The sequence below is a fragment of the Scyliorhinus canicula genome, chromosome 8, assembly GCF_902713615.1.
Source record: "Scyliorhinus canicula chromosome 8, sScyCan1.1, whole genome shotgun sequence".
Taxonomy (NCBI): domain Eukaryota; kingdom Metazoa; phylum Chordata; class Chondrichthyes; order Carcharhiniformes; family Scyliorhinidae; genus Scyliorhinus; species Scyliorhinus canicula.
The window spans coordinates 93,552,429-93,574,703 of NC_052153.1; the positions used below are offsets into that span (position 1 = coordinate 93,552,429).

Below are 22,275 nucleotides of genomic sequence, written 5' to 3' on the forward strand. Positions count from 1 at the left end.
TCAACTAGATCTGTAACGTCTCGTTCTAGATTACCCACAATGGGGAATATTTGGGATACTTTTACTTTGTCAATCCCTCTTAGTATCATACCTTAGTGGGGCCCCAAGGCTTCAGAGCTGCTGGCTCCATGATTAGACCAGCAGTGCTGAGAGCCCACCAGCCATCTTTAATTGCTGATAAATTGGAAGGCCCCCTCCAAGAAAACAGCTCCGCCAGTCTGGAACTTGGAAGTGCAGGCTTGGGACCCCCAATCCCCCCATTTGGTCAGACATGGTCTGAAGTCCAAGTTAAAATTTTGCGTTACAAGTGAGAACAAGGGTGAATATAGAAAGGTCAGAGGGGAAGTAATAAAAGAATTATGATGAACATGAAGCGAGACTGGCAACTAACATACAAGGGAATCGTTCTGTAGACATATAAATAGTAAAAGTGTGTTAAGAGGCAGGCTGGAGCTGATATGGAGCCAAAGGAAATATACATGGGCAGCAGGGTAGCACAGTGATTAGCACTATTCACAGCTCCAGGTTCGATTCCCGGCTTGGATCACTGTCTGTGTGGAGTCTGCATTTTCTCCCCTTGTCTGTGTGGGCTTCCTCCGGTTTCCTCCCACAGTCCAAAGATAACATAAGAACATAAGAACTAGGTGCAGGCCCTTCGAGTCTGCTCCGCCATTCAATGAGATCATGGCTGATCTTTTGTGGACTCAGCTCCACTTTCCCGCCCGAACACCATAACCCCTTATTCCTTTATTCTTCAAAAAACTATCTTTATCTTGAAAACATTTAAATGAAGGAGCCACAACTGCTTCACTGGGCATGGAATTCCATAGATTCACAACCCTTTGGATGAGGATATTCCTCCTAAACTCAGTCCTAAATCTACTTCCCCTTATTTTGAGGCTATGCCCCCTAGCTTTCACCCACCAGTGGAAACAACCTGCCCACATCTATCCTATCTATTCCCTTCATAATTTTAAATATTTCTATAAGATCCCCCCTCATCCTTCTAAATTCCAACGAATACAGTCCCAGTCTACTAAACGTCTCCTCGTAATCCAACCACCTCAACTCTGGGATTAACCTAGTGAATCTCCTCTGCACACCCTCCAGCGTCAGTACATCCTTTCTCAGGTAAGGGGACCAAAACTGAACACAATACGCCAGGTGTGGCCTCACTAACACCTTATACAGTTGCAGCATAACCTCCCTAGTCTTAAACTCCATCCCTCTAGAAATGAAGGACAAAACTCCATTCACCTTCTTAATCACCTGTAAACCAACTTTTTGCGACTTGTGCACGAGGACACCCAGGCCCCTCTGCATAGCAGCATGTTTTAATATTTCATCATTTAAATAATAATCCCTTTTGCTGTTATTCCTCCAAAAATGGATAACCTCACATTTGTCAACATTGTATTCCATCTGCCAGACCCGAGCCCATTCACTTAACCTATCCAAATCCCTCTGCAGACTTCCGGTATCCTCTGCACGTTTTGCTTTACCACTCATCTTAGTGTCGTGTGCAAACTTGGACACATTGCACTTGGTCCCCAACTCCAAATCATCTATGTAAATTATGAACAATTGTGGGTCCAACACTGATCCTTGAGGGACACCACTAGCTACTGATCGTCAACCAGAGAAACACCCATTAATTCCCACTCTTTGCTTTCTATTAATTAACCAATGCTTTATTCATGCTACTACTTTACCCTCAACGTCATGCATCTTTATATCTTATGCAGCAACCTTTTGCGGGGCACCTTGTCAAAAGCTTTCTGAAAATCCAGACATACCACAATGCCATATCCAGACATCCATTGGCTCCCCGTCATCTACTGCACTGGTAATGTCCTCAAAAAATTCCAGTAAATTAGTTAGGCACGACCTGCCCTTTATGAACCCATGCTGCGTCTGACCAATGGGACAATTGCCATCCAGATGCCTCGCTATTTCTTCCTTGATGATAGATTGCAGCATCTTCCCTACTACCGAAGTTAAGCTAACTGGCCTATAATTAACCGCTTTCTGCCTACCTCCTTTTTTAAACAGTGGTGTCACATTTGCTAATTTCCAATCCGCCGGGACCACCTCAGAGTTTAGTGAATTTTGGTAAATTATCACGAGTGCATTTGCAATTTCCCTTGCCATCTCCTTTAGTACCCTGGGATGCATTCCATCAGGGCCAGGAGACTTGCCTACCTTTAGCCCCATTAGCTTGCCCATCACTACCTCTTTTGTGATAACAATCGTCTCAAGGTCCTCACCTGTCATAGCTTTATTTTTGTCAGTCACTGGCATGTTATTAGTGTCTTCCACTGTGAAGACCAACCCAAAAATCCTGTCCAGTTCCTCAGCCATTTCCTCATCTCCCATTATTAAATCTCCCTTCTTATTCTCTAAAGGAACAATATTTACCTTAGCCATTCTTTTTTGTTTTATATATTTGTAGAAACTTTTGCTATCTGTTTTTATATTCTGAACAAGTTTACTCTCATAATCTATATTACTCACCTTTATAGCGTTTTTTAGTAGCTTTCTGTTGCCCCCTAAAAATTTCAAAATCCTCTAATCGCATACTAATCTTTGCCACTAACATGCTTTTCCTTCAATTTGAGATTTTTATTTCCTTAGATATCTACAATTGATTTTTCCCTTTTTGTACCGTCCTTCCTTTTTGATGTGCAGGTTAGGTGGATTGGCCATGCTAAATTGCCCTTCAGTGTTCAAAAAAGGTTAGGTGGAGTTACTGGGTTACGGGCTTTGGTAGTGTGCTCTTTCCAGGGGACGGTGCAGACTCGATGGGCCGAATGACCTCCTTCAGCGATGTAAATTCTATGATTCTATGGAGGGAAACGCCAGAACAGGCTGGTGCATGTAGATGTTGTGGGGGTGGCAACGTCTCCCTCCCTCACCATTCCTACCACATTCACATGCACATGCACCAGCTTGTTCTGGAATAGATGGTCCATGTTCTCACCTTGCAAAACACACTGGTTGACTTGGGGAATAAAATGAGAATAGTTGAATTTCTATCCAAGCTCGTAGTGCAATGGCATTCACTTGTTTTCCACGTGTAAATCCTTGATAACATACCGAATTACAGGTGGAAAGTCAAGCCATAATCTAATCATTCATCATAATCCAGCATTTGGCAGGTTTCAGTTTTAATAGGGATTATTACAAGAGCTGTTACACTATTAAGGGAATTTTTCTACACCTGCTTTTGTTTAATTTTACACTGGCCATTTAACATGGGCAAGCTCCAGCCAATTCATTCAGATTTTCATTGGCGTTTTTTGCAACTCTATATGATCTGATGACATTCAGAGGCAGATTAAATTTGCCAATCTGAGGTACCAGAAAATGTGTGCGCGCTCCAAGATGCAAAGGACACTTGCGCTGGTGAAATATTTCTGCCTCTTTAGGGATTCTACAAGTTTTCCCCTTTCCCTGTAATCAGCCTGATCAAACATAATATAAATCACACAACGATAAAATGTAATTTACAGGAGAACTGGGCAGAGACAACGTGCCAAGAGCCAGGTAGCGTGCCTCAACAATTAACATCTGGTAGCCTTGACAACGATCATTATGAAGTGCTTCGCGAGGTTGGTCATGAGGCACCAACTCCATACTGCCATAATGCCTTGATCCACTGCAATTCGCATACTGCCACAACCAATCCACAGCAGACACCATCATCCCTGGAGCATCTCGACAACAAGGACTCCTACGTCAAACTCCCATTCATTGACTACAGCTGCTCCTCGACCTCATGACCCATAGACTATAATCAGTATGGATAAACAACAACATCTCGTCCACGATAGTCCTCAAAACCGGGGGTCCGCAAGGCTCCATACCTAGCCCCCTACTATATTTCCTATACGCACACAACTGTGGAGCAAAATTTGGGTCCAACCCCATCTACAGGTTTGCTGATGACGCGACCATAGTGGGCCGGATCTCAAACAACGATGAGTCAGAGTACAGGAGGGGGATAGAGAACCTAGTGGAGTGGTATCATGACGACAATCTCTGCCTCAATGTCAGCAAAACTAAAGAGCTGGTCATTGACTTCAGGATAGCAAAGTATCGTACACTACTGTCTGCACCATGATGGAGATGGTTCACTGCTTCAAATTCTGAGGTGTGCACTTCATCAACAATTTGTCATGGTCCACCCACTTCGACACTACGACCAAGAAAGCACAACAGCATCTATACTTCCTCAGGAAACTAAGGAAATTCGGCATGTCCACATTGACTCTAACCAATTTTTACAGATGCACCATAGAATGCATCCTATTTGGCTGCATCACAGCTTGGTATGGCAACTGCTCAGCCCAAGACAGTAAGAAACTACAGAGAGTCACGAACACAGCCGTGTTCGAGGAGGAGGAGGAATACTTGAACACTTTGTTCCGGAAGATGGTCACACTTCATATAATCTGTTTAGGACATAAGTGAGAGACAGGAAGCAGTTACCAAGAGTGTGGTAGTTAAAACGACCAAGCAAACAGTAATGGAGGATCCTCAGTCTTTGCAATTGTCAAGCAGGCTTGAGTTGCTCACAACCCGTGTGAATGAAAGTGAGGTCAGCAAGGTGGATGAGTAGGCTGACCATGCTAGCAGAAGCCGTCCAAGAAGGGGGAGCAAAAAATAATAAAGTGGTAGTAGAGGACAGCATAGTGAGGGGGATTGATGCTGCTCTCTGCAGTAAAGACTGAGAGTCCATACGGCTATACTATTTGCCCGGTTTGGAACATTTGCTCAGGGCTGTAGTGGAACTTGCAGTGGGAGGGAGAGGGTCCAAAAGTTGTGGTACATGTAGGTACCCTAGTCATTGACAGGGCAAGGAAAGAGGTTCTGCGTAGTCAGTATGAAAAGCCAGGCACCAAATTAAGAAGAATCTCAAAGGGTAAATTATTACCTGACTGATGTGCAAATTGGCAGAGGGAAAATAGGGAACTGAACGCGTGGTTCAAAGACTGATGCAGGAGAAGTTTCCAGTTCGTGGATCACTGGCATCAATACTGGGGCAATTGGGGGCTGTAGTATTGGATAGTCTACATATAAATCATGTTGGGATCAAAGTCCTAGCAAGCCACATAACCAGGGAAGTAGAGAGGACTCTGAACTAAACAATGGGGATGATGGACCAAGCTTGGATAGATGTAGCATATCAAGGATCTTATATTTTAAATAATGACTTATCTAAAATATATATATATATATATATTTACTCTTGAATCCACCAGGAAGATAAAATAACTAATAGTCTTCTTGTTGAAAGATGAACTATTTAATGAGTAATAAAATAATAAACTGAGTCCTTTTACTCAATACTAAACTAACTATAAAGAAATCAAGTACAATACAAATAATTATATAACTATACACTATTATAACAAACTAGTTCTAACTTCTCTCACTCCAGCCATTCTATGTCTTGCTTGTCCACTGTTCTGGATCACACACTCTAACTAACTAAAAAGAGCGGGAATCCAATCCTTATAGTATCTGACTCCGAGACATCTAGCGTTAAAATGACTGTACTACATTTACATACATATCATGTATATTGATATCTGAATATCACAACAAAGGAACAGTAATAAGTCTTACAACACCAGGTTAAAGTCCAACATGTTCGTTTCAAACACTAGCTTTCGGAGCACTGCTCCTTCCTCAGGTGAATGAAGAGGTATGTTCCTTTTCATTCACCTGAGGAAGTAGCAGTGCTCCGAAAGCTAGTGTTTGAAACGAACATGTTGGACTTTAACCTGGTGTTGTAAGACTTCTTACTGTGCTCACCCCAGTCCAACGCCGGAATCTCCACATCGTCACTACAAAGGAAGGCAGGTGAAACAGAAACAAGGGAAATGAGGGTCAAAGAATACCAGGTCAGAGACAAAAAAAATCTCAGAATACACCAACAGTCAAGACTGGATGTTACAAAGATACCAAGACGACTAATCTTAAGGCTTTGTATCTGAATATGTGTAGCGTTCATAACAAAGTAAATGAATTGATAGCACACCCTGAAGTAAATAAACAAAAACAGAAAATACTGCACAGTCTCAGCGGGTCTGACGAAAGGCTATTCAGACTCGAAACATTAGTTCCTTTTCTCTCCACAGATGCTGTCAGGCCTGCTGAGATTGTCCAGAATTTTCTGTTTTTGTTTCGGATAACAGCATCCGCAGTGATTTACTTTTATCTAAAGTAGCTAAATATGATCTGATATCCATTCAGAGACATGGCTGCCGGATGACAGGATTTGGTCCTGAATATTCAGGGTATATGACATTCAAAAGTAAAGAAAGAAAAACAGAAAATGTTGCAAAAACATAGAGGTCTTGCAGCATTTGTTTGAGAGAGAAAATAGAGTTAACCTTTCGAGTCTGTATAACTCTTCTTCAGAGATGTAGAAATAAGATGGATTATATACTGTCTAAGACATGGTGCAGCAGCTGAAGCAGAGTAGGCCAGTGGTTGGTGGGAGCTCGGAGCAATTGAAACAAAGATGTTCAGGTCAAGAGACAAATGAAGCAGGAGAAGACGTTAATAGTTACATAAATTTCCTGCTTCTTACTTTAAATCTATGCTCCCTGATTATTGACCCCTCTACTAAGGGGAAAGTTTCTTCCTATCTATATCCTTCATAATTTTGTACACTTTGATGATGTCCCCACTCAGCTTTCCTTGCTCTAAGGAAAACAATAACAGCTTATATGCTCCAGCCCAAGAAACATCCTGGTGAATCACCTCTGCATCCATTCTAGTGTAATCACATCCTTACTATAGTGTGATGACCAGAATAGCACATAGTCTTCTAGCTGTGGCCTAATGAGTGTTTTATAAGGCGCCACCATAATGTTCCTGGCTCTTATATTCAATACCTTGGCTAATAAAGGCAAGTATCACATATGCCTTGTTAACCACCTTATCTATCTGCCATGCTGCCTTCAGGGATCTTTGGACATGGACCCCAAGGTCCCTCTTACTTGTCCTCTGTACTTCCTAGTGTTCTACCATTCATTCTGTATTCCCTTGCCTAGTTAGTCCTCCCAAAATGCATCACCCCCCCTTTCAGGTTTAATTTCTATTTGCCACTATTCGGTCCATCTGTCCAGCCCATCTATATCATTGTGTAATCTAAGGCTTTCCTCTTCACTGTTGATCACACCACCAATTTTTGTGTAATCTGCAAACATACATCCCCCCCACACTCACATCTAGATTACTGATGCACACTACAAACAGCAAGGGACCCAGCACTGATCCCTGTGATACACAAGTAGACACAGGCTTCCAGTCACAAAAACAACCTTTGAACCTTTGCCCCCTGCCTCCTGCCACAAAGCCAACTTTGATCCAATTTTTCAAATTGCCCTGGATCACATGGACTCTTACTTTCTTGATTAGTCTCCCATTCAGGACTTTGTCAAATGACTATGGCGAGTAAAGTGAAGGCATGGGGGCTAAATTTATTGAAGACAGTAGAAAGGCATGTTGTGAAGAGGACATAAGGTTGTAGGTAGATGCAAATAGGTTGAGTGAGTAGGCACAATTCTGGCAAATGGAGGAAATATGTGAAGTTGTTCACTTTGGCAGGAAGAACAAAAAGGCAGAATATTACTTAAATGGAGAATGCCTGCAGAATTCAGAGGTGTAGAGGGATTTTGGTATTCACGTGCATGAGCCACAAAAAGTTTGTATGCAAGTAATTAAGATGGATAAAGGAATGCTATCCTTTATTACAGGAAGAGTTGAACATACAAGTAAGAATGTTAAGCTTCAGTAATACACGGCTTTGGTGGGAGCATTGTGTGCAGTTTTAGTCTCTTTCTTTATAGAAGGGTGTAAATGCATTGGAGACGGTCCACAGGAGGTTTGCAAGATTGATATCTGGAATGAGCGGGTTATCTTATGAGGAAGGGTTAGACAGACTCGGTTTGCTGCCACTGGAGTTTTGAAGAGTGAGGGGTGACATGATTGAAGCACACAAGATCCTGAATGGTCTTGACAAGGTATTTGACGTCACTTCCGTTTTCCAGGGGGAATATTCTGATAATCCGGTGGTGGTCACCATGGTGAAGCAATTTCAGCAACATTTTAAGTTAGGTTTGAGGTCGAGGCTGTTGCCGATCCGAGAGAATCATTTGTTCGAGCCAGCGAGATTGGATGCTGGGTTTCAGGGATGGGAGGACCGGCGGTTGCTGGAAACTGAGGATGCAACCTTGGAAGGGTGGTTTGAGAGCTTGGAGGAGTTGACGGAGATGTTTGGGTTTGCACGGGGGAGGGGGGGGGGGCTGGAGGCTTTTACGTTTATGCAGGTGCAGGATTTTGCAAGGAAGGTTTTCCCAATGTTTCTGGTGACACTTCCTTCCTTGTTGTTGGAAGGGTGGGGTTGGGGGGAAGGGGGATCACCTCGATGATTTATCGGAGGATTCTGAAGGAGTATACTGCATCATCGGAGGGGGTTAAGGCCAAGTGGGAGGAGTAGTTGGAGGTGGTGCTGGAGGAGAGGCTGTGGTGCGAGGTGTTGCGGAGGATGAATACGTCAACTTCATTTGTGAAACTAGGGTTAATACAGTTAAAGGTGTTGCATAGCTCACACCTGACAAGGTCAAGGATGAGCCGGTTGTTTGAGGGGGTGGAGTATTCAAATAGGAGTTCTCTGGAAGCCATATTTGGGGTGTCAGAACTGCTGGAGCTGCAGATGGGAGTGGATGTTTTAGCCTTCGCCTCGCTGATTGCTCGCAGGTTAGCTTCTCCGCCCTGTGCCTCAGTATGGCTGGGGGACTTGATGGAGATCCTGTACCTTGAAGGTAAAGTTCACTTCGAGGGGGGCGATTAAGAGGTTCTACAAGGGCGATTGAGAGGTTCTACAAGAGAGAGGTCCACTAATTCTTCGCTTTAAATAGTCAGTTACAGTCAACTGCTAAAGGCCGGGGAGTGGGTGCTTTTGTTAATTCTTTTCATTGCGTTTTGTTTATGTATAAAATGTTGGAAACCCAATAAAAATATTTTCAAAAAATATATGTACTCCTGTTCAGCAAGAGAATCAAAGGTCAGTCGGAGTAGATGGAAATGTGGAACTTGAAACACAAACAGCTCATCAATTATCTTATTGAATGATGCAGTAGACCCGAGGGGTCAAATGGCCTCCTTCAGCTCTTATTTTGTATGTTCATATGCAAGAGCAAAAGACTAATCGTTGATGACAGGGCTGAGAATTAGTTTTTAAAAAGACCATGTAATTAGAAATTAATGCTGAGATAATGCCAAATATAAAATTTTAAAAGATCGAGATGGTTAGTGGAAGGAAAAGGGTGTGAGGAATTCCATAATTTTGAAAATGTTATAAAGCACCATTCATCATCGCATGTCAGGCATAATTGTTTCACATCTCCATCATTTTCCATTATAAATTCTCCTGTCTCCAACTGTAATCTACCCACATTTGTCCTAAATAATCTTTTCCTGTTCACATATATAGAGAAGCTTTTACAGTCAGTTTTTATGTTGCTCGCTAGCTTGCATTCATCTTCTTTTCTCCCTTCATCAGTTTCTTGATCATCCTTTGCGGTCTTCTAAATTCCTCCCAATCCTCTGGTTAGCTCTTTTTCTAGCAATCTTAAGCCTTTACCAAATGCAATCTTTTGTTAGCCACGTGAAAGGTGAAACCCACCTTTCCTGTTGTTGTTTTGTGTCTTGGTGGAACGTATCTTTGTTGTAGACCATGTAATACTTCTTTAAATACTAGCCATTGCCTGTCTTTCATAATTTCGGAGTACCCAATTCATTTTTCCAATTAAGGGGCAATTTAGCATGGCACTTTATAAGGTGGGAAATATGGCAGAGAGCGAGGTCTTGCAAAAAAATGCCAGGTCCTGGAAAGCACTATAAACACAAATCTTTCTTTGTCCTGTCTTGTGATATTGGTTGAGACCGAGCACCTCAGTTTACTATCTCATCTGAAAGATAGGGCGAGATTCTCCCATATGGGGAGAAATCGTAAGGCTGGCGTCAAATCCGGGCGGGTTTGACGCCAGCCCCCCCCTTCCCGACCGGGAACCGATTCTGGTCCCCGGTCGGGGCTAGCAGCCCGACGCCGTAAGCTCCGGCATCACGGGCTTAACGAATTTCATTAAGCCCGCTTGCCCGAGTTAGCGCCGGCTGATGCGTCATATGACGTCAGCCGCGCATGCGCGGATTGGAAGACTCCAACCCGCGCATGCGCGGATGACGTCATCGCGTATTTGCGCGAAACCCGCGCATGCGCGGGCCGGGATGCCCCTCAGCCGTCCCGTGAATGGATACTGCGGGGCGGCGGAAGGACAAATAGTGCGCGGGCATCGGGCCCGCTGCCCGCAATCGGTGCCCACCGATCGCGGGCCCATGGCACCCTTGGCACAGCCGTGGTACTGCCGTGCCAATCGGTGCCATGGTTATAAAATGCGAGTGTTTACGGCCGTTTTTACGAACGGCCAGACCAGGTGTGTTTGCCGTTTGTAAAAACAGCCGTAAAGGGCTGGGAACTCGACCCATCTATCAGCTGTGAATCGCTGCCGGCCGTAAAAAAACGGCGGCAGCGATTCGTGTCGGGAGTTGGGCGTGGGGGGGGGGGGGGGGGGGGGGGAGAATAGCGGGAGGGCGTCGGAACAGCGTGGCCGTAAAATTTTACGAGCCACGCTATTCTCCGCACCGTCGGGAGTGCAGAGAATCTCGCCCATAGTACCTCAAACACTGCATCACTTATTCAGTATAAGACTGTCAATACAGATCTTGTGCTCTGATCTCTGGAGTGGGACTTAAACCCATAACCTTTTAACTCCGCAAACTAGTGTACGAGCACCGAGTCATGGAAAGCATCACATCAGTTAGCGTAGGATACCTTAGCTTAAGCATCAACTTCAACTTACCGGGGCTGCAGGGATGGAAAAGCGCATGATTTTGCATCATAGAATGAAGAACAAATATTTAAGGGCTAGACTCGGGTGTTTAGAGCCTTCAGCATATTTGATTATTCAATTAGATCATGGATATGTGTCTTAACTCCCTCCCACCAGCTTGGCTCCATATGCATCAACATCTTCCAAACAATGTCATGACTCCAACTTTAAGATCCTATTCCTTTGTCCTAAACATCTAACCAGCAGAAAGAGTGTCCGTCTCTGGGTGGCACGGTGGTGCACTGGTTAGTACTGGGACTGCGGCACTGAGGACCCGGGTTCGAATCCCAGCCCTGGGTCACTGTCCGTGTGTAGAGTTTGCACATTCTCCCAGTGTCTGCGTGGGTTTCACCCCCACAACCCAAAGATGTGCAGGTTAGGTGGATTGGCCACACTAAATTGTCCCTTAATTGGAAAAATAATAATTGGGTACAAAGAAAGAGTTTCCGTCTCTTGAACCTATCAATTCCTATCAAGATCCTAATACCTCAAATCATGCTTAAAAATTCTATATTCTGGGGAATACAAGCCCAGTTTAGGTAATCTCTCCTCATAACCTAACACTTGTAGGCCTGGTGGCGTTCTGGTGAATTTGCACTGAACTCCTTCCACTGTTAAGGTATTCCCCCCAGTGCCCTGGCTAATAATTCTCCCTCAAACATTAAAAAAAACAGAGCACATGGTCATTATCACATCGCTATTTGTGGGAGCTTGCAAATTGGCTGTTGTATCTACATTATAACAGTGACAACACCAAAAAAAAAGTACTTTTATCTGCTGCAACGCGCTTTGAGACATCCAGTCATTGTGAAAAATGCTGCATAAATACTTGTCTTTCAATACTAGTAGGCAGTTCTCCAGATGTGATCTAACCAGGGATTTGTATAGCTGCAGCAAAACATCTACCCCGCCCTTGCCATCACACCTTCACATTCTATCCAGTTAATAATACCTTTTACTTACTTTTTGTACCCACTACATTTTATTGAACTTTGTACATGGACCTCAATCTCTATGGATCGCTACTGCTCCTAGCTTTTCAATTTAAATACTCTGATCTTTCCTTCTATATTCCAAAATGCATGACTGTACACTTATCTGTATTAATAGCCATCTGGCACAGTATCACTTGCTCACTAAATCTATCAATTTTTCTTGATAATTTTATGCTCTCATTTACATTACTTACCATGCTTTCAATTTTTGCGTTGCCGGCAAACATGGATAGGGCAGCACGGTAGCATGGTGGTTAGCATAAATGCTTCACAGCTCCAGGGTCCCAGGTTCGGTTCCCGGCTGGGTCACGGTCTGTGCGGAGTCTGCACGTCCTCCCCGTGTGTGCGTGGGTTTCCTCCGGGTGCTCCGGTTTCCTCCCACAGTCCAAAGATGTGCGGGTTAGGTGGATTGGCCATGCTGAATTGCCCGTAGTGTCCTAAAAAGTAAGGTTAAGGGGGGGAGGGTGTCCTAAAAAGTAAGGTTAAGAGGGGGGGGGGGGGGGTTGTTGGGTTACGGGTATAGGATGGGTTTGAGTAGGGTGATCATTGCTCGGCACAACATCGAGGGCCGAAGGGCCTGTTCTGTGCTGTACTGTTCTATGTTCTATGTGGCTCGTGATGTGGCTCTCTCATACTATCCAAGTCGTTAATAATAGTAATTAGTTGAGACCCCAGCACAGACCCTAGCGAGATACTGCTCGTCACTTTCTCCTAATTCGAATACATGCCCATTATCCCACCTATGCTTGCTACTTCCCTAACAAGTTTAATAATAGGCCTTCCAACGCCATGAGCTTTAATCTTAGCCAACGGTCTCCTGTGGAACCTTGAAGTAGTAACGGTAGGATGTTCTTTCCAAGGGCCAGTGCAGATTTGATGGGCTGAATGGCCTCCTTCTGTGTTATAAGTTCTATGATTCTATGAAATGCCTTCTGGAAATCTGGACAACACTATAGACATTCCAGCCTACTACTTTAGCTACTTCCTCAAAATATTCAATTTGGTTCATTAGGTATAACTTACCCTTTATATATCTTTGTTGGCTCTCTCCAACTGAAACATCTCTAGCTGCCCAGTCTCTATCCTTACAGATTCAATAACTTACCTACATAAAACAATGGGATTTGCAGTCGATAACTTCCTGGTTCCACAGTCTCAGCTTTCTTAAAAATGCTACATATTTGCATTTTTCTAAATATCAAGGGACAATTCCTGAAGCAAGAGTACTTTGAAGATTATGGCTAAAGCAACTGCAATTTCCTCATCTCTGTTTAAAACCCTGAGGTGAAAACCATTATGTCCTAAGGATCAGTCAGTCAGTCTTTCATATCATATTTCTAATAGATAGAACATAGAACATAGAACAGTAGAGCACAGAACAGGCCCTTCGGCCCTCGATGTTGTGCCGAGCAATGATCACCCTAATCAAGCCCACGTATCCACCCTATACCAGTAACCCAACAACCCCCATTAACCTTATTTTTAGGACACTAAGGGCAATTTAGCCTGGCCAATCCACCTAACCTGCACATCTTTGGACTGTGGGAGGAAACCAGAGCACCCGGAGGAAACCCACGCACACACGGGGAGGACGTGCAGACTCCGCACAGACAGTGACCCAGCCGGGAATCGAACCTGGGACCCTGGAGCTGTGAAGCATTTATGCTAACCACCATGCTACCGTGCTGCCCACTAATATAGTAGTGTTTTCATGCTTCCATTAAGTTTATTAGCCTATTCCAATCCTCGAGTTTTTTTATTTATTTACTCTTTCTTGGAATGTGGGTGGTGCCAGCATTTATTGCCCATTTCTAATTGCTCCCCTTAAACAAAGTGGCTTGCTCGGCCATTTCAGAGGGCTGTTCAGAGTCAACCACATTATTGTGTATTTGGAGTTACATGTAGCCTGGCAAGGAGGGCAGATTTCCGTCCTAAAGGATGTCACGACAGTTTCATGATTACCATTATGGAAACAATCTTTCAATTCCACTTTTTTTTTATTTTCATCATAGAATCGCTACAGTGCAAAAGGAGGCCATTCGGCCCTCGAGTCTGCAGCAAACCTCTGAACGAGTGCTCCAACCATTCTTACTCCTTCGCCCTATCCCAATAACCCCTTAACCTAACCTGCACATCTTTGGACTGTGGGAAGGAACCCACACAGACACGGGGAGAATGTACAAACTCCTCACAGTCACCCAGGGCCGGAATTGAACCAGGTTCATTGGCGCTGTAACACAGCAGTGTTAACCACTGTGCTTAACTTACTAATTGATTTTAAGTATCACCAGTTGCCAAGGTGGGATTTGAACCTGTGTCCACAGAGCAGTAGCCTGAGCCTTTGGATTACTGATCCAGCTATATTACCACTATGCCACCAAATCTCCCCTTGATTGGATGACCAGGTTTTGAAAAGTCAAAACTGGGACACATTGATAAGTCTTGGGGAAGGTGGAGCTTGTGATAATTAGCATGTTGGGAGACCAAATGGCAGGAGTCTGCGGTTGGGGTAGCTGCAGATAGGAAATCATGCAATGACATCTCCCAGAATATGTCCAGTCAGAGTTGGAAGCCCACTTAAGACTCAAGTTAAATATCCCCCTTTACTCTTGGATCTCATTGGTTGCCTTTAGCTGTCTGTCCCAGCACCATTTCCCTGTTGGGCTTTTGTGATTAGCCCTAACCACTCCGTCCATCACCCACACATTCAACCACCTCCTCAGAGATAAATAAGATACACGCTTACAGAAATCTCTGATATGGTTCATGTAAAAAGGGAAAAGCTACCAACTGGGACATGTGAGCTATTTTGAAAGAACTGTTGCAACATCGAGCCATTTAATGAAGAACCAGGACAATCACAGCAAAACTGGGATGCCTGGTCACCATAGACCTGAATTAATGAACGGTTTTCCTGGAATGTCAAGTATCCTTTTCCTCCACTTTGTATAATTATAATAATAATCTTTATTAGTGTCACAAGTAGGCTTACATTAACACTCCAACAAAGTTACTCTGAAAATTCCCTGCTTACCACACTCCAGCCCCTCTTCGGTTACACCGAGGGCGAATTCATCTGGACTGACACAATTTATTTAACAAGTCTCCCATTTACACTTTCTGCTCTAATGACCTCTGCTCTCATGCCTTTTTCAAAAGTGACAACAATGTGACCAACAAGCAGCACAATTGCATAACCACTGATCAGCCACTTCAATTTTCTCTTCCCTTTCTCCTTCATTTGACCTAGAAAATTGCATATTACCTTGCTTGCGGATGTTTGAGGATAACGATAAATCCTAATAGCAACATAGCTGCATCTGGTAAACCTCACCCAACAAAGGGTAGGCAAACCAGTCGAAATGTCAAGTTTTGGTTGGAACCGTGATCCATTCTGTTCCAAGTCTGTATATAATATGAAGGTCAGACACAAGGCAACGTTTATACACAGCTGCAGGTAACACACATGCTTCCGTTTACTTTGTTTTTCCAAAGTGTAGATTTTTTGCTTATAACAGGCCCCTTAAACCAGCTGTACAGGAATTCCTTCAGATTAGCAACTGAAAGTCTGTCATTAGTCACAGGTTAATTGTCCTCTGAGAATTTCAAAATATAAAATTTTATTCATATCTTAAAATTAAACTACAAAATAAGGAAGAAATTGAAATATTAGTTTTTTTCTAGGAGGTCCTGAAATTTAAATAAACAAATCCCAGTGTGCTTTTCACAACCTCGAAGATGCCTCAAATCACTTTACAGAAAATGAAATGCTTTTTGAAGTGTCGTCGCTGTTGTAATACAGGAAAACAACAGTCAATCTGCACACAGCAAAGTCCTATAGACAGCAATGTTCTAATGGTCAGATCAAGATAATGTTAATTAAAGGATAAATACAGGCCAGTACACCAGGGAGAATGCCCCTATTCTTCAAAACAATGGCATAACACCTTTTGCATTAACTGGAGGGGAAACAAGGGGCCTCCCCTCATTTTAAGGAATGATGTGGAGATGCCGGCGTTGGACTGGGGTAAGCAATGTAAGAAGTCTTACAACACCAGGTTAAAGTCCAACAGGTTTGTTTCAAACACGAGCTTTCGGAGCGCTGCTCCTTCCTCAGGTGAATGAAGAGGTATGTTCCTTTTCATTCACCTGAGGAAGGAGCAGTGTGCCGAAAGCTCGTGTTTGAAACAAACCTGTTGGACTTTAACCTGGTGTTGTAAGACTTCTTACTGTGCATTTTAAGGAAGACATCTTTACTCTCTCTCAATACTTCAGAAGTATCAGCTAAAACCCACAACCTTCTGACTCAGAGTGCTACTATTAATTAATTTTAATTTTTTTAAAAAAGCAACAACTGCCATCTTTACCACCCATATTGTATCTTTTAAATAAAACCCAAATATGACTTCAATCACAGAGGATAATGTTTCAGGAGCAATGAGATTTATTAAAAGATCCATCGCTAGATTGAACATTAATTGATATTGGGAACTGCAACCAACAATGGCCCAAGCTCCAGCTTCAAAATAATGAGCCAGGTTCGATTCCAGCCACTGTCCATGTGAAGTTTGTACATTCTCACAGTGTCTGTGTGCCTCTAACCCCACAGCCCAAAAGGATGTGCAGGGTAGGTGGGTTGGCCATGCTAAATTGCCCCTGTGTTGTAAAAACAAAATTGGGTACTTTTAAAAATGAGCCAAATCTTCCGGTCTCTGGATTGTTGGAGGCTGGATGTGCGACTGAAGATTTGCATCGGGACCCTGTGGAGATCTGGATGAGCAGACCTATCCAGGGATTGGCCAAAAAGTTTCAACTTCTTATGGGACCCTTCGTGTTTGCGACATCTCAAGGACAGTTCCGCAATACTTACCTTGTTAGGTACCAAGGAAATGTGAAACAGATTAAAACCAAATTTAATACCTGGATAATGGGGGGTGGGAGTCACGGTAGCACAGTGGTTGGCACAGTTGTTTCACAGCTCCAGGGTCCCAGGTACGATTCCCGGCTTGGGTCACTGTCTGTGCGGAGTCTGCACGTTTTCCCAGTGTCTGTGTGGGTTTCCTCAGGGTGCTCCGGTTTCCTCCCACAGTCCAAAGATGTGCAGATTAATGCTAAATTGCCCTTAAGTGTCCAAAAAGGTTGGGTTGGGTTACAGGGGTAGGGTGGGGGTGTGGGCTTAGGTAGGTGCTCTTTCCAAGGTCCGGTGCAGACTCGATGGGCCGAATGGTCTCCTTCTGCACTGTAAATTCTACGGTCAATTTCACAACTGAATCCCTTCACGCTCATTAGCCTCCCTGGACCCTGACTAACCCTCCCCTGACTACCCTTCCAACTTGACCACTATCCTCCTACTGACTCGACTACCCACTCACCCACCTTGATCACTTGCCCACCTCATCCACCTCCTCCGCTCACTACATTCAAACTGGACTTTTCAATTTAACCACCTTCCGTAAAATATTGCTGTCCCCTGTCATTCCCCGACTCTTCTCCACTTCAGAAGAGTCCCCTGGTGGCTGCCGCTCTGTGCATTTCTGTGGAAGCTGGGATGAGAAGACTCCATTAGAAATGCGCAGCAGTATTAAATCAGGAGAACTTGTGTGTAGTGGCAATCCGATGATCATTGCCGCTACCCGAGAAGATCTGGGCCATTGTTTTTCAATTCATTTGAATCAAAGAATATTAAGAAAAAAAGCTTGCATTTATATAAAGATTTTCCTGTCCTCCAGCCATAAACTGCCAGAGAATTTCTGCACTGCAAAACAGTAATATGTTAATGGGAAGATAATTTATTTTTATATTTACAATTGAGGTATAAATATTGGCCAGACTTCCTGGGGTAAAATTTCCTGCCCATCTTCAAAACAGTGCCAGGGAACATCTAATTGAGCAAGCAGATAGGGTCGCAGTTTAATATCTCATTCGAAAGACGGCACCTCTGGCAGTGCAGCATTCCCTCAATTTCTATTCTCCAGTCCTGGAGTGGGATTGAACCCGAAGCATTGAGACTCAGAGTATTGAGCCACAGCTGACACAATAAAAAAATGTATTAGTGAAACAAATAAGTGTTTACAAACAATTCTGTAGCTTCATGATCACTATTAGAGAATAGTTTTTTATTCTAGATTTTATTAATTAGTTGAATTTAATTTCTACCAGCTGCATGGTGGGTTTGAAACCATGCCTCCAAAACATTAGTACAGTCCTCTGGATTATTAACCCAGAAACATTATAACTATGCTATCATTCCTGGCTATACAAAACTATTTGTCACTGATTAAGTTCAGTTAAATTTAGTATGCACAACTGATGACCCAGTAACGTATAAACAATAATTTTACTGTCTTAACCTATAATCGGCTTGAGAAGTTTACAAAAGCAGGATGGATTGATCAACAAAAGTTTTCCTTTCCCATGGGAAAGTTGCTGTAATATTTTGCTTTGTACCACCAATACCACCCCCCAACTTAGATCCAGCTGCGAATTAATATTCACCGCATAGAGAAATCTTGGGTGTGAACACATCCTAAGCTTAAATTTCATTCAAAACTCTTACTGTTCACAGTGCACTAACACAATGAAGGGCTCATGAAAAAGGATTAAATCATCAATTGCATTTGAACAGTTTACAGAGCTTTATGGGCCAACCACACCTCCTCACATTAAAAAAGCTATAAGAACAAGCAAACTGTTTTGGAATGAAAATATGAGAAAATTCCAGAGCCACCTCCCTTTTCCAGTCTCCTGGCTGTGAGAACACGCCTGTGCCACTTACAAACTAAATCTACCTTGAGAGCCAATAAAAGCAGCCAAGCAAAAAAGATGAAACTTGGTGATAAAATGTGAGGGGCACCATGCTGAACACGCCCCAGCAGCTCAACCATACAGCACCTCATCATTAATGTCCATCAAACACTTGGCCTCATGCAGGCTTCACCACAGTCACAAAACCCCGAGATGGGAAAGAAAGACAGTGGGATTTTAAAAAATAATAGTGATGCTGGAAGCCAGACAAGCGACCAAACAATTCCACATATGTTCTGCATACTTACTTGTCTGATGCCATTCTCAAAGGCCCGTACTGCAAGGGAAGCTGGGCCATCCACAGTTTTTCCATCATCATCTGGTCCCCAGCTGGCACTGTAGATGTCAATGTGCTGAGGGTTCAAACTGAGAGACTTTGCTTCCACCATATCTGTGACATCACCATCCAACATGCGAACACCTAATAAAATTTCAATAGGTTAAAGATAACTTTAACAAAACCGCATGCATCAAGAGTATTTCCATAAATAGTACAGTAGGAATTGGAGGAGGAAGAACAGAGAGCAAGAAAAGTCTTGAGAGAGTACTTTAATTCAAATTACTCCATAATTTATACCTCAAACTTACGTGTACATAAAATTTTATTTATTGAAAATACATCATTGCTTCCCCTTCTTCAGGGATACCTTCAAATTAAGGTCACCTCTTGCTCTCCATTAAATCATCACCATCATATGTCACTGGTGAAGCACAACTTAAAACAGCTCCACCTGACACAAATCTATGAAGTGGAAAAGGGAAGTTCAATCTTTCTACCAGGGTGAATGAAAGCTGTAGTGGGGTTTAATATTTCAAAACACACATTCAAAGATACTTGAGTCCAGAAAGACCTGCTACTGGTCAGGTATTTTGCTATCCTTGCTTTGGTGACGAATAGAGGAAAGTACAGAGAGCAAAGAAAATCAGGAATTTCAACTCAATGAAGGCACTGATTTACAATTCTGTGAAGAAGAACATGATCTGAAGCACAATACTCCTCCCAAGAGCTGAATTGATGAGGATTGAATAATTAGGCTCAGTTAAATGAAGTTGGACAGGATCTGAAGTCATACGTTAGAAAGTTGGGGAAGCAAACAGAATCTCTAATACAGGATCCCAGAAACTATGGTCCTGCAATTATAGGTGTTCCCTGGGATAGTAACATATAAGCATTTTTTTTTTTTTTTTTAAATTTAGATTCCCCAATTATTTTTTCTATTAAGGGGCAATTTAGCGTGGCCAATCCACCTACGCTGCACATTTTTGGGTTGTGGGGGCGAAACCCACGCAGACACGGGGGGAATGTGCAAACTCCACACGGACAGTGACCCAGAGCCGGGATCGAACCTGGGACCTCAGCGCCGTGAGGCGGTTGTGCTAACCACTAGGCCACCGTGCTGCCCGTAACATATAAGCATTTGCGTGAAATTTCTTTTGTCACTATTTTAGTGGAGTCATTTAAAAAAACAAATAGGTTAACAGCTCTACTGAAACAATGGAGATTACATAAATCCATTAAACGTTCTTGAGAAATTATTGCATTCTCCTCACCTTTAGGGGCCAAGCCCTCACATTGAGGGGCTAGGTCCATGCCGGAGTGGCTCCCGCTCCACCGGCCAGCACAAACGGCCTTTGGCACCCTGCCAGCCGGGGCCGAAAGGCCTTTGCCAGCCGGCGGAAGTCCGCGCATGCGCCGGTGCAGCTGCTGACGTCATACCGGTGCATGCGCAGGGGAGGGGGTCTCTTCCGCCCCCGCCATGGTGAAGGCCAAGGCAGGGCGGAAGAAAAAGAGTGCCCCCACGGCACAAGCCCGCCCGCCAGTCGGTGTGCCCCGATCGCGGGCCAGGCCACCGTGGAGGCACCCCCCCCCCGGGGTTCAGTTCGCCCCCCACCCCCCCCCCCCCAGGACCCCAGAGCCCGCCCGCGCCACCAATCTCACCTGTTAGGTAGGTGTTTTGATTCCCGCCGGCGGGAGAGGCCCGTCAGCGGTGGGACTTCGGCCCATCGCGGGCCGGAGAATCGCCGCAGGGGGACCGTCGACCAGCGCGGGGGCGGGCCGCCGACCGGCGCGCCGCGATTCCCGCCCTGCCGAATCTCGGGGGGCGGAGAATTCGGGACATGGTGGGGGCGGGATTGACGCCGGCCTCGGGCGATTCTCCGACCCCCCGGGGGTCGGAGAATTCCGCCCGGGTGTCGTCAGGTACCTGGGAACTCAACAAAAATTTGACTGTATTGCAACTAGTAGCCACGAGCTCTCATTGCTATTAAACTCTTGATAAGAATACAGGTTGACACACCCTACTCAGGCAATTCAGGAGAATATCCTCAGTTAGAACACATGCCATTCTAATTTTAAAACCACTAAAGATTTGATGCATGAATCATTCATGCCTGCAGGTATTTTGCCTCTTGCACAAGCTGTCCTTTACATTTAAATGCCACCTACAGAAGAGAGCCTAGGCTGTTTTCTTCCCTCCCTCACTATTTTATAAAAATTCCATGCACCTCTGCAATTCTTCTGGATGATAAATTAGTTATATAATTAAACATATATTTATTGTAATAAATATGAAACTTGTTGCACCAGATAGAGGCTCTGGTGAGGGTGCAGCTTATAGCTATGATCCTTCTTGAAACTGCATGACCGACAAAGCTCAGGTTACTGGCTGTTTACTGAATCAAATAATCATAGCATTCAGGTGCTGCTGCAAATATTCATGGTCGGGAGGGTGTATTACACAAAACTTGTATTCCATGCATTCTCTGGCAATCTTCGACTCTTCAAACCATCTGGTTGACCCCTCGGGCACTGTGCCCGCCCCCCCCCCCCCCCCCCCCCCCCCCACACTGTTGAATACCCCTGCTCTTAATGCTATCGTTCTGCCTCATCGGAGAAAGGTGGAAAGGCCGAAAGGCAGAAAAGAAACTATTTGTCAGTTAGAAAATGCCCACGACTTCCCAGAGTGCTTTACAGCCAGCATCGTAATGTAGGTAACATAATATAGTTGATTTGTGCACAAGGTTCCATAAATAGCGATTAGATAATGGCCAGCTAACGGCCTTGAAATCTGAGCATGCCCACTGTGATGGAGGTCTGAATAGTAAGGGCAGCGACTCATTCGATATTGGGTGCCAGGGCTTATTGTCAAGCTAGCAAGCATCAGACAGTAACCAACAGCTTATTGGCAAAATGGAATGGAAGACTGGGTCAGTGCAACACCAGCAGGATGTGTCCAGAGTTCTGTGATGCAGGGCCTGCAGGGGGCATTCCTACTGCTCCATGTTCAGATAAGTGTATTTTCAAATCTTACCACTAGACAGCATGTACACCTAGTTTTCATGCCTACAACCAATAGCAGTTGCCTCAGGACAATGAAGGCATCTAACTGGGGTTCAGCACTTAAACTACAAAATTTCCAACACCTGTTCAATAGGTTGTTTGGCATGCAAACTCTAGATCAGTTTGTTTATGTTTTTAGTGATGTTGGTGGTGGGTTAGATATTGACCA

General features: G+C 44.0%; 1 protein-coding gene across 1 annotated transcript in view; it reads right to left on the reverse strand.

The window, feature by feature from the left end:
* LOC119970392 (proprotein convertase subtilisin/kexin type 5-like) overlaps positions 1 to 22,275 on the reverse strand; it is a 520,270-nt gene that overhangs the window by 338,001 nt on the left and 159,994 nt on the right. The window contains 1 exon segment of the mRNA XM_038804933.1: positions 19,015 to 19,187. Coding sequence (XP_038660861.1) covers positions 19,015 to 19,187 — 173 coding nt within the window.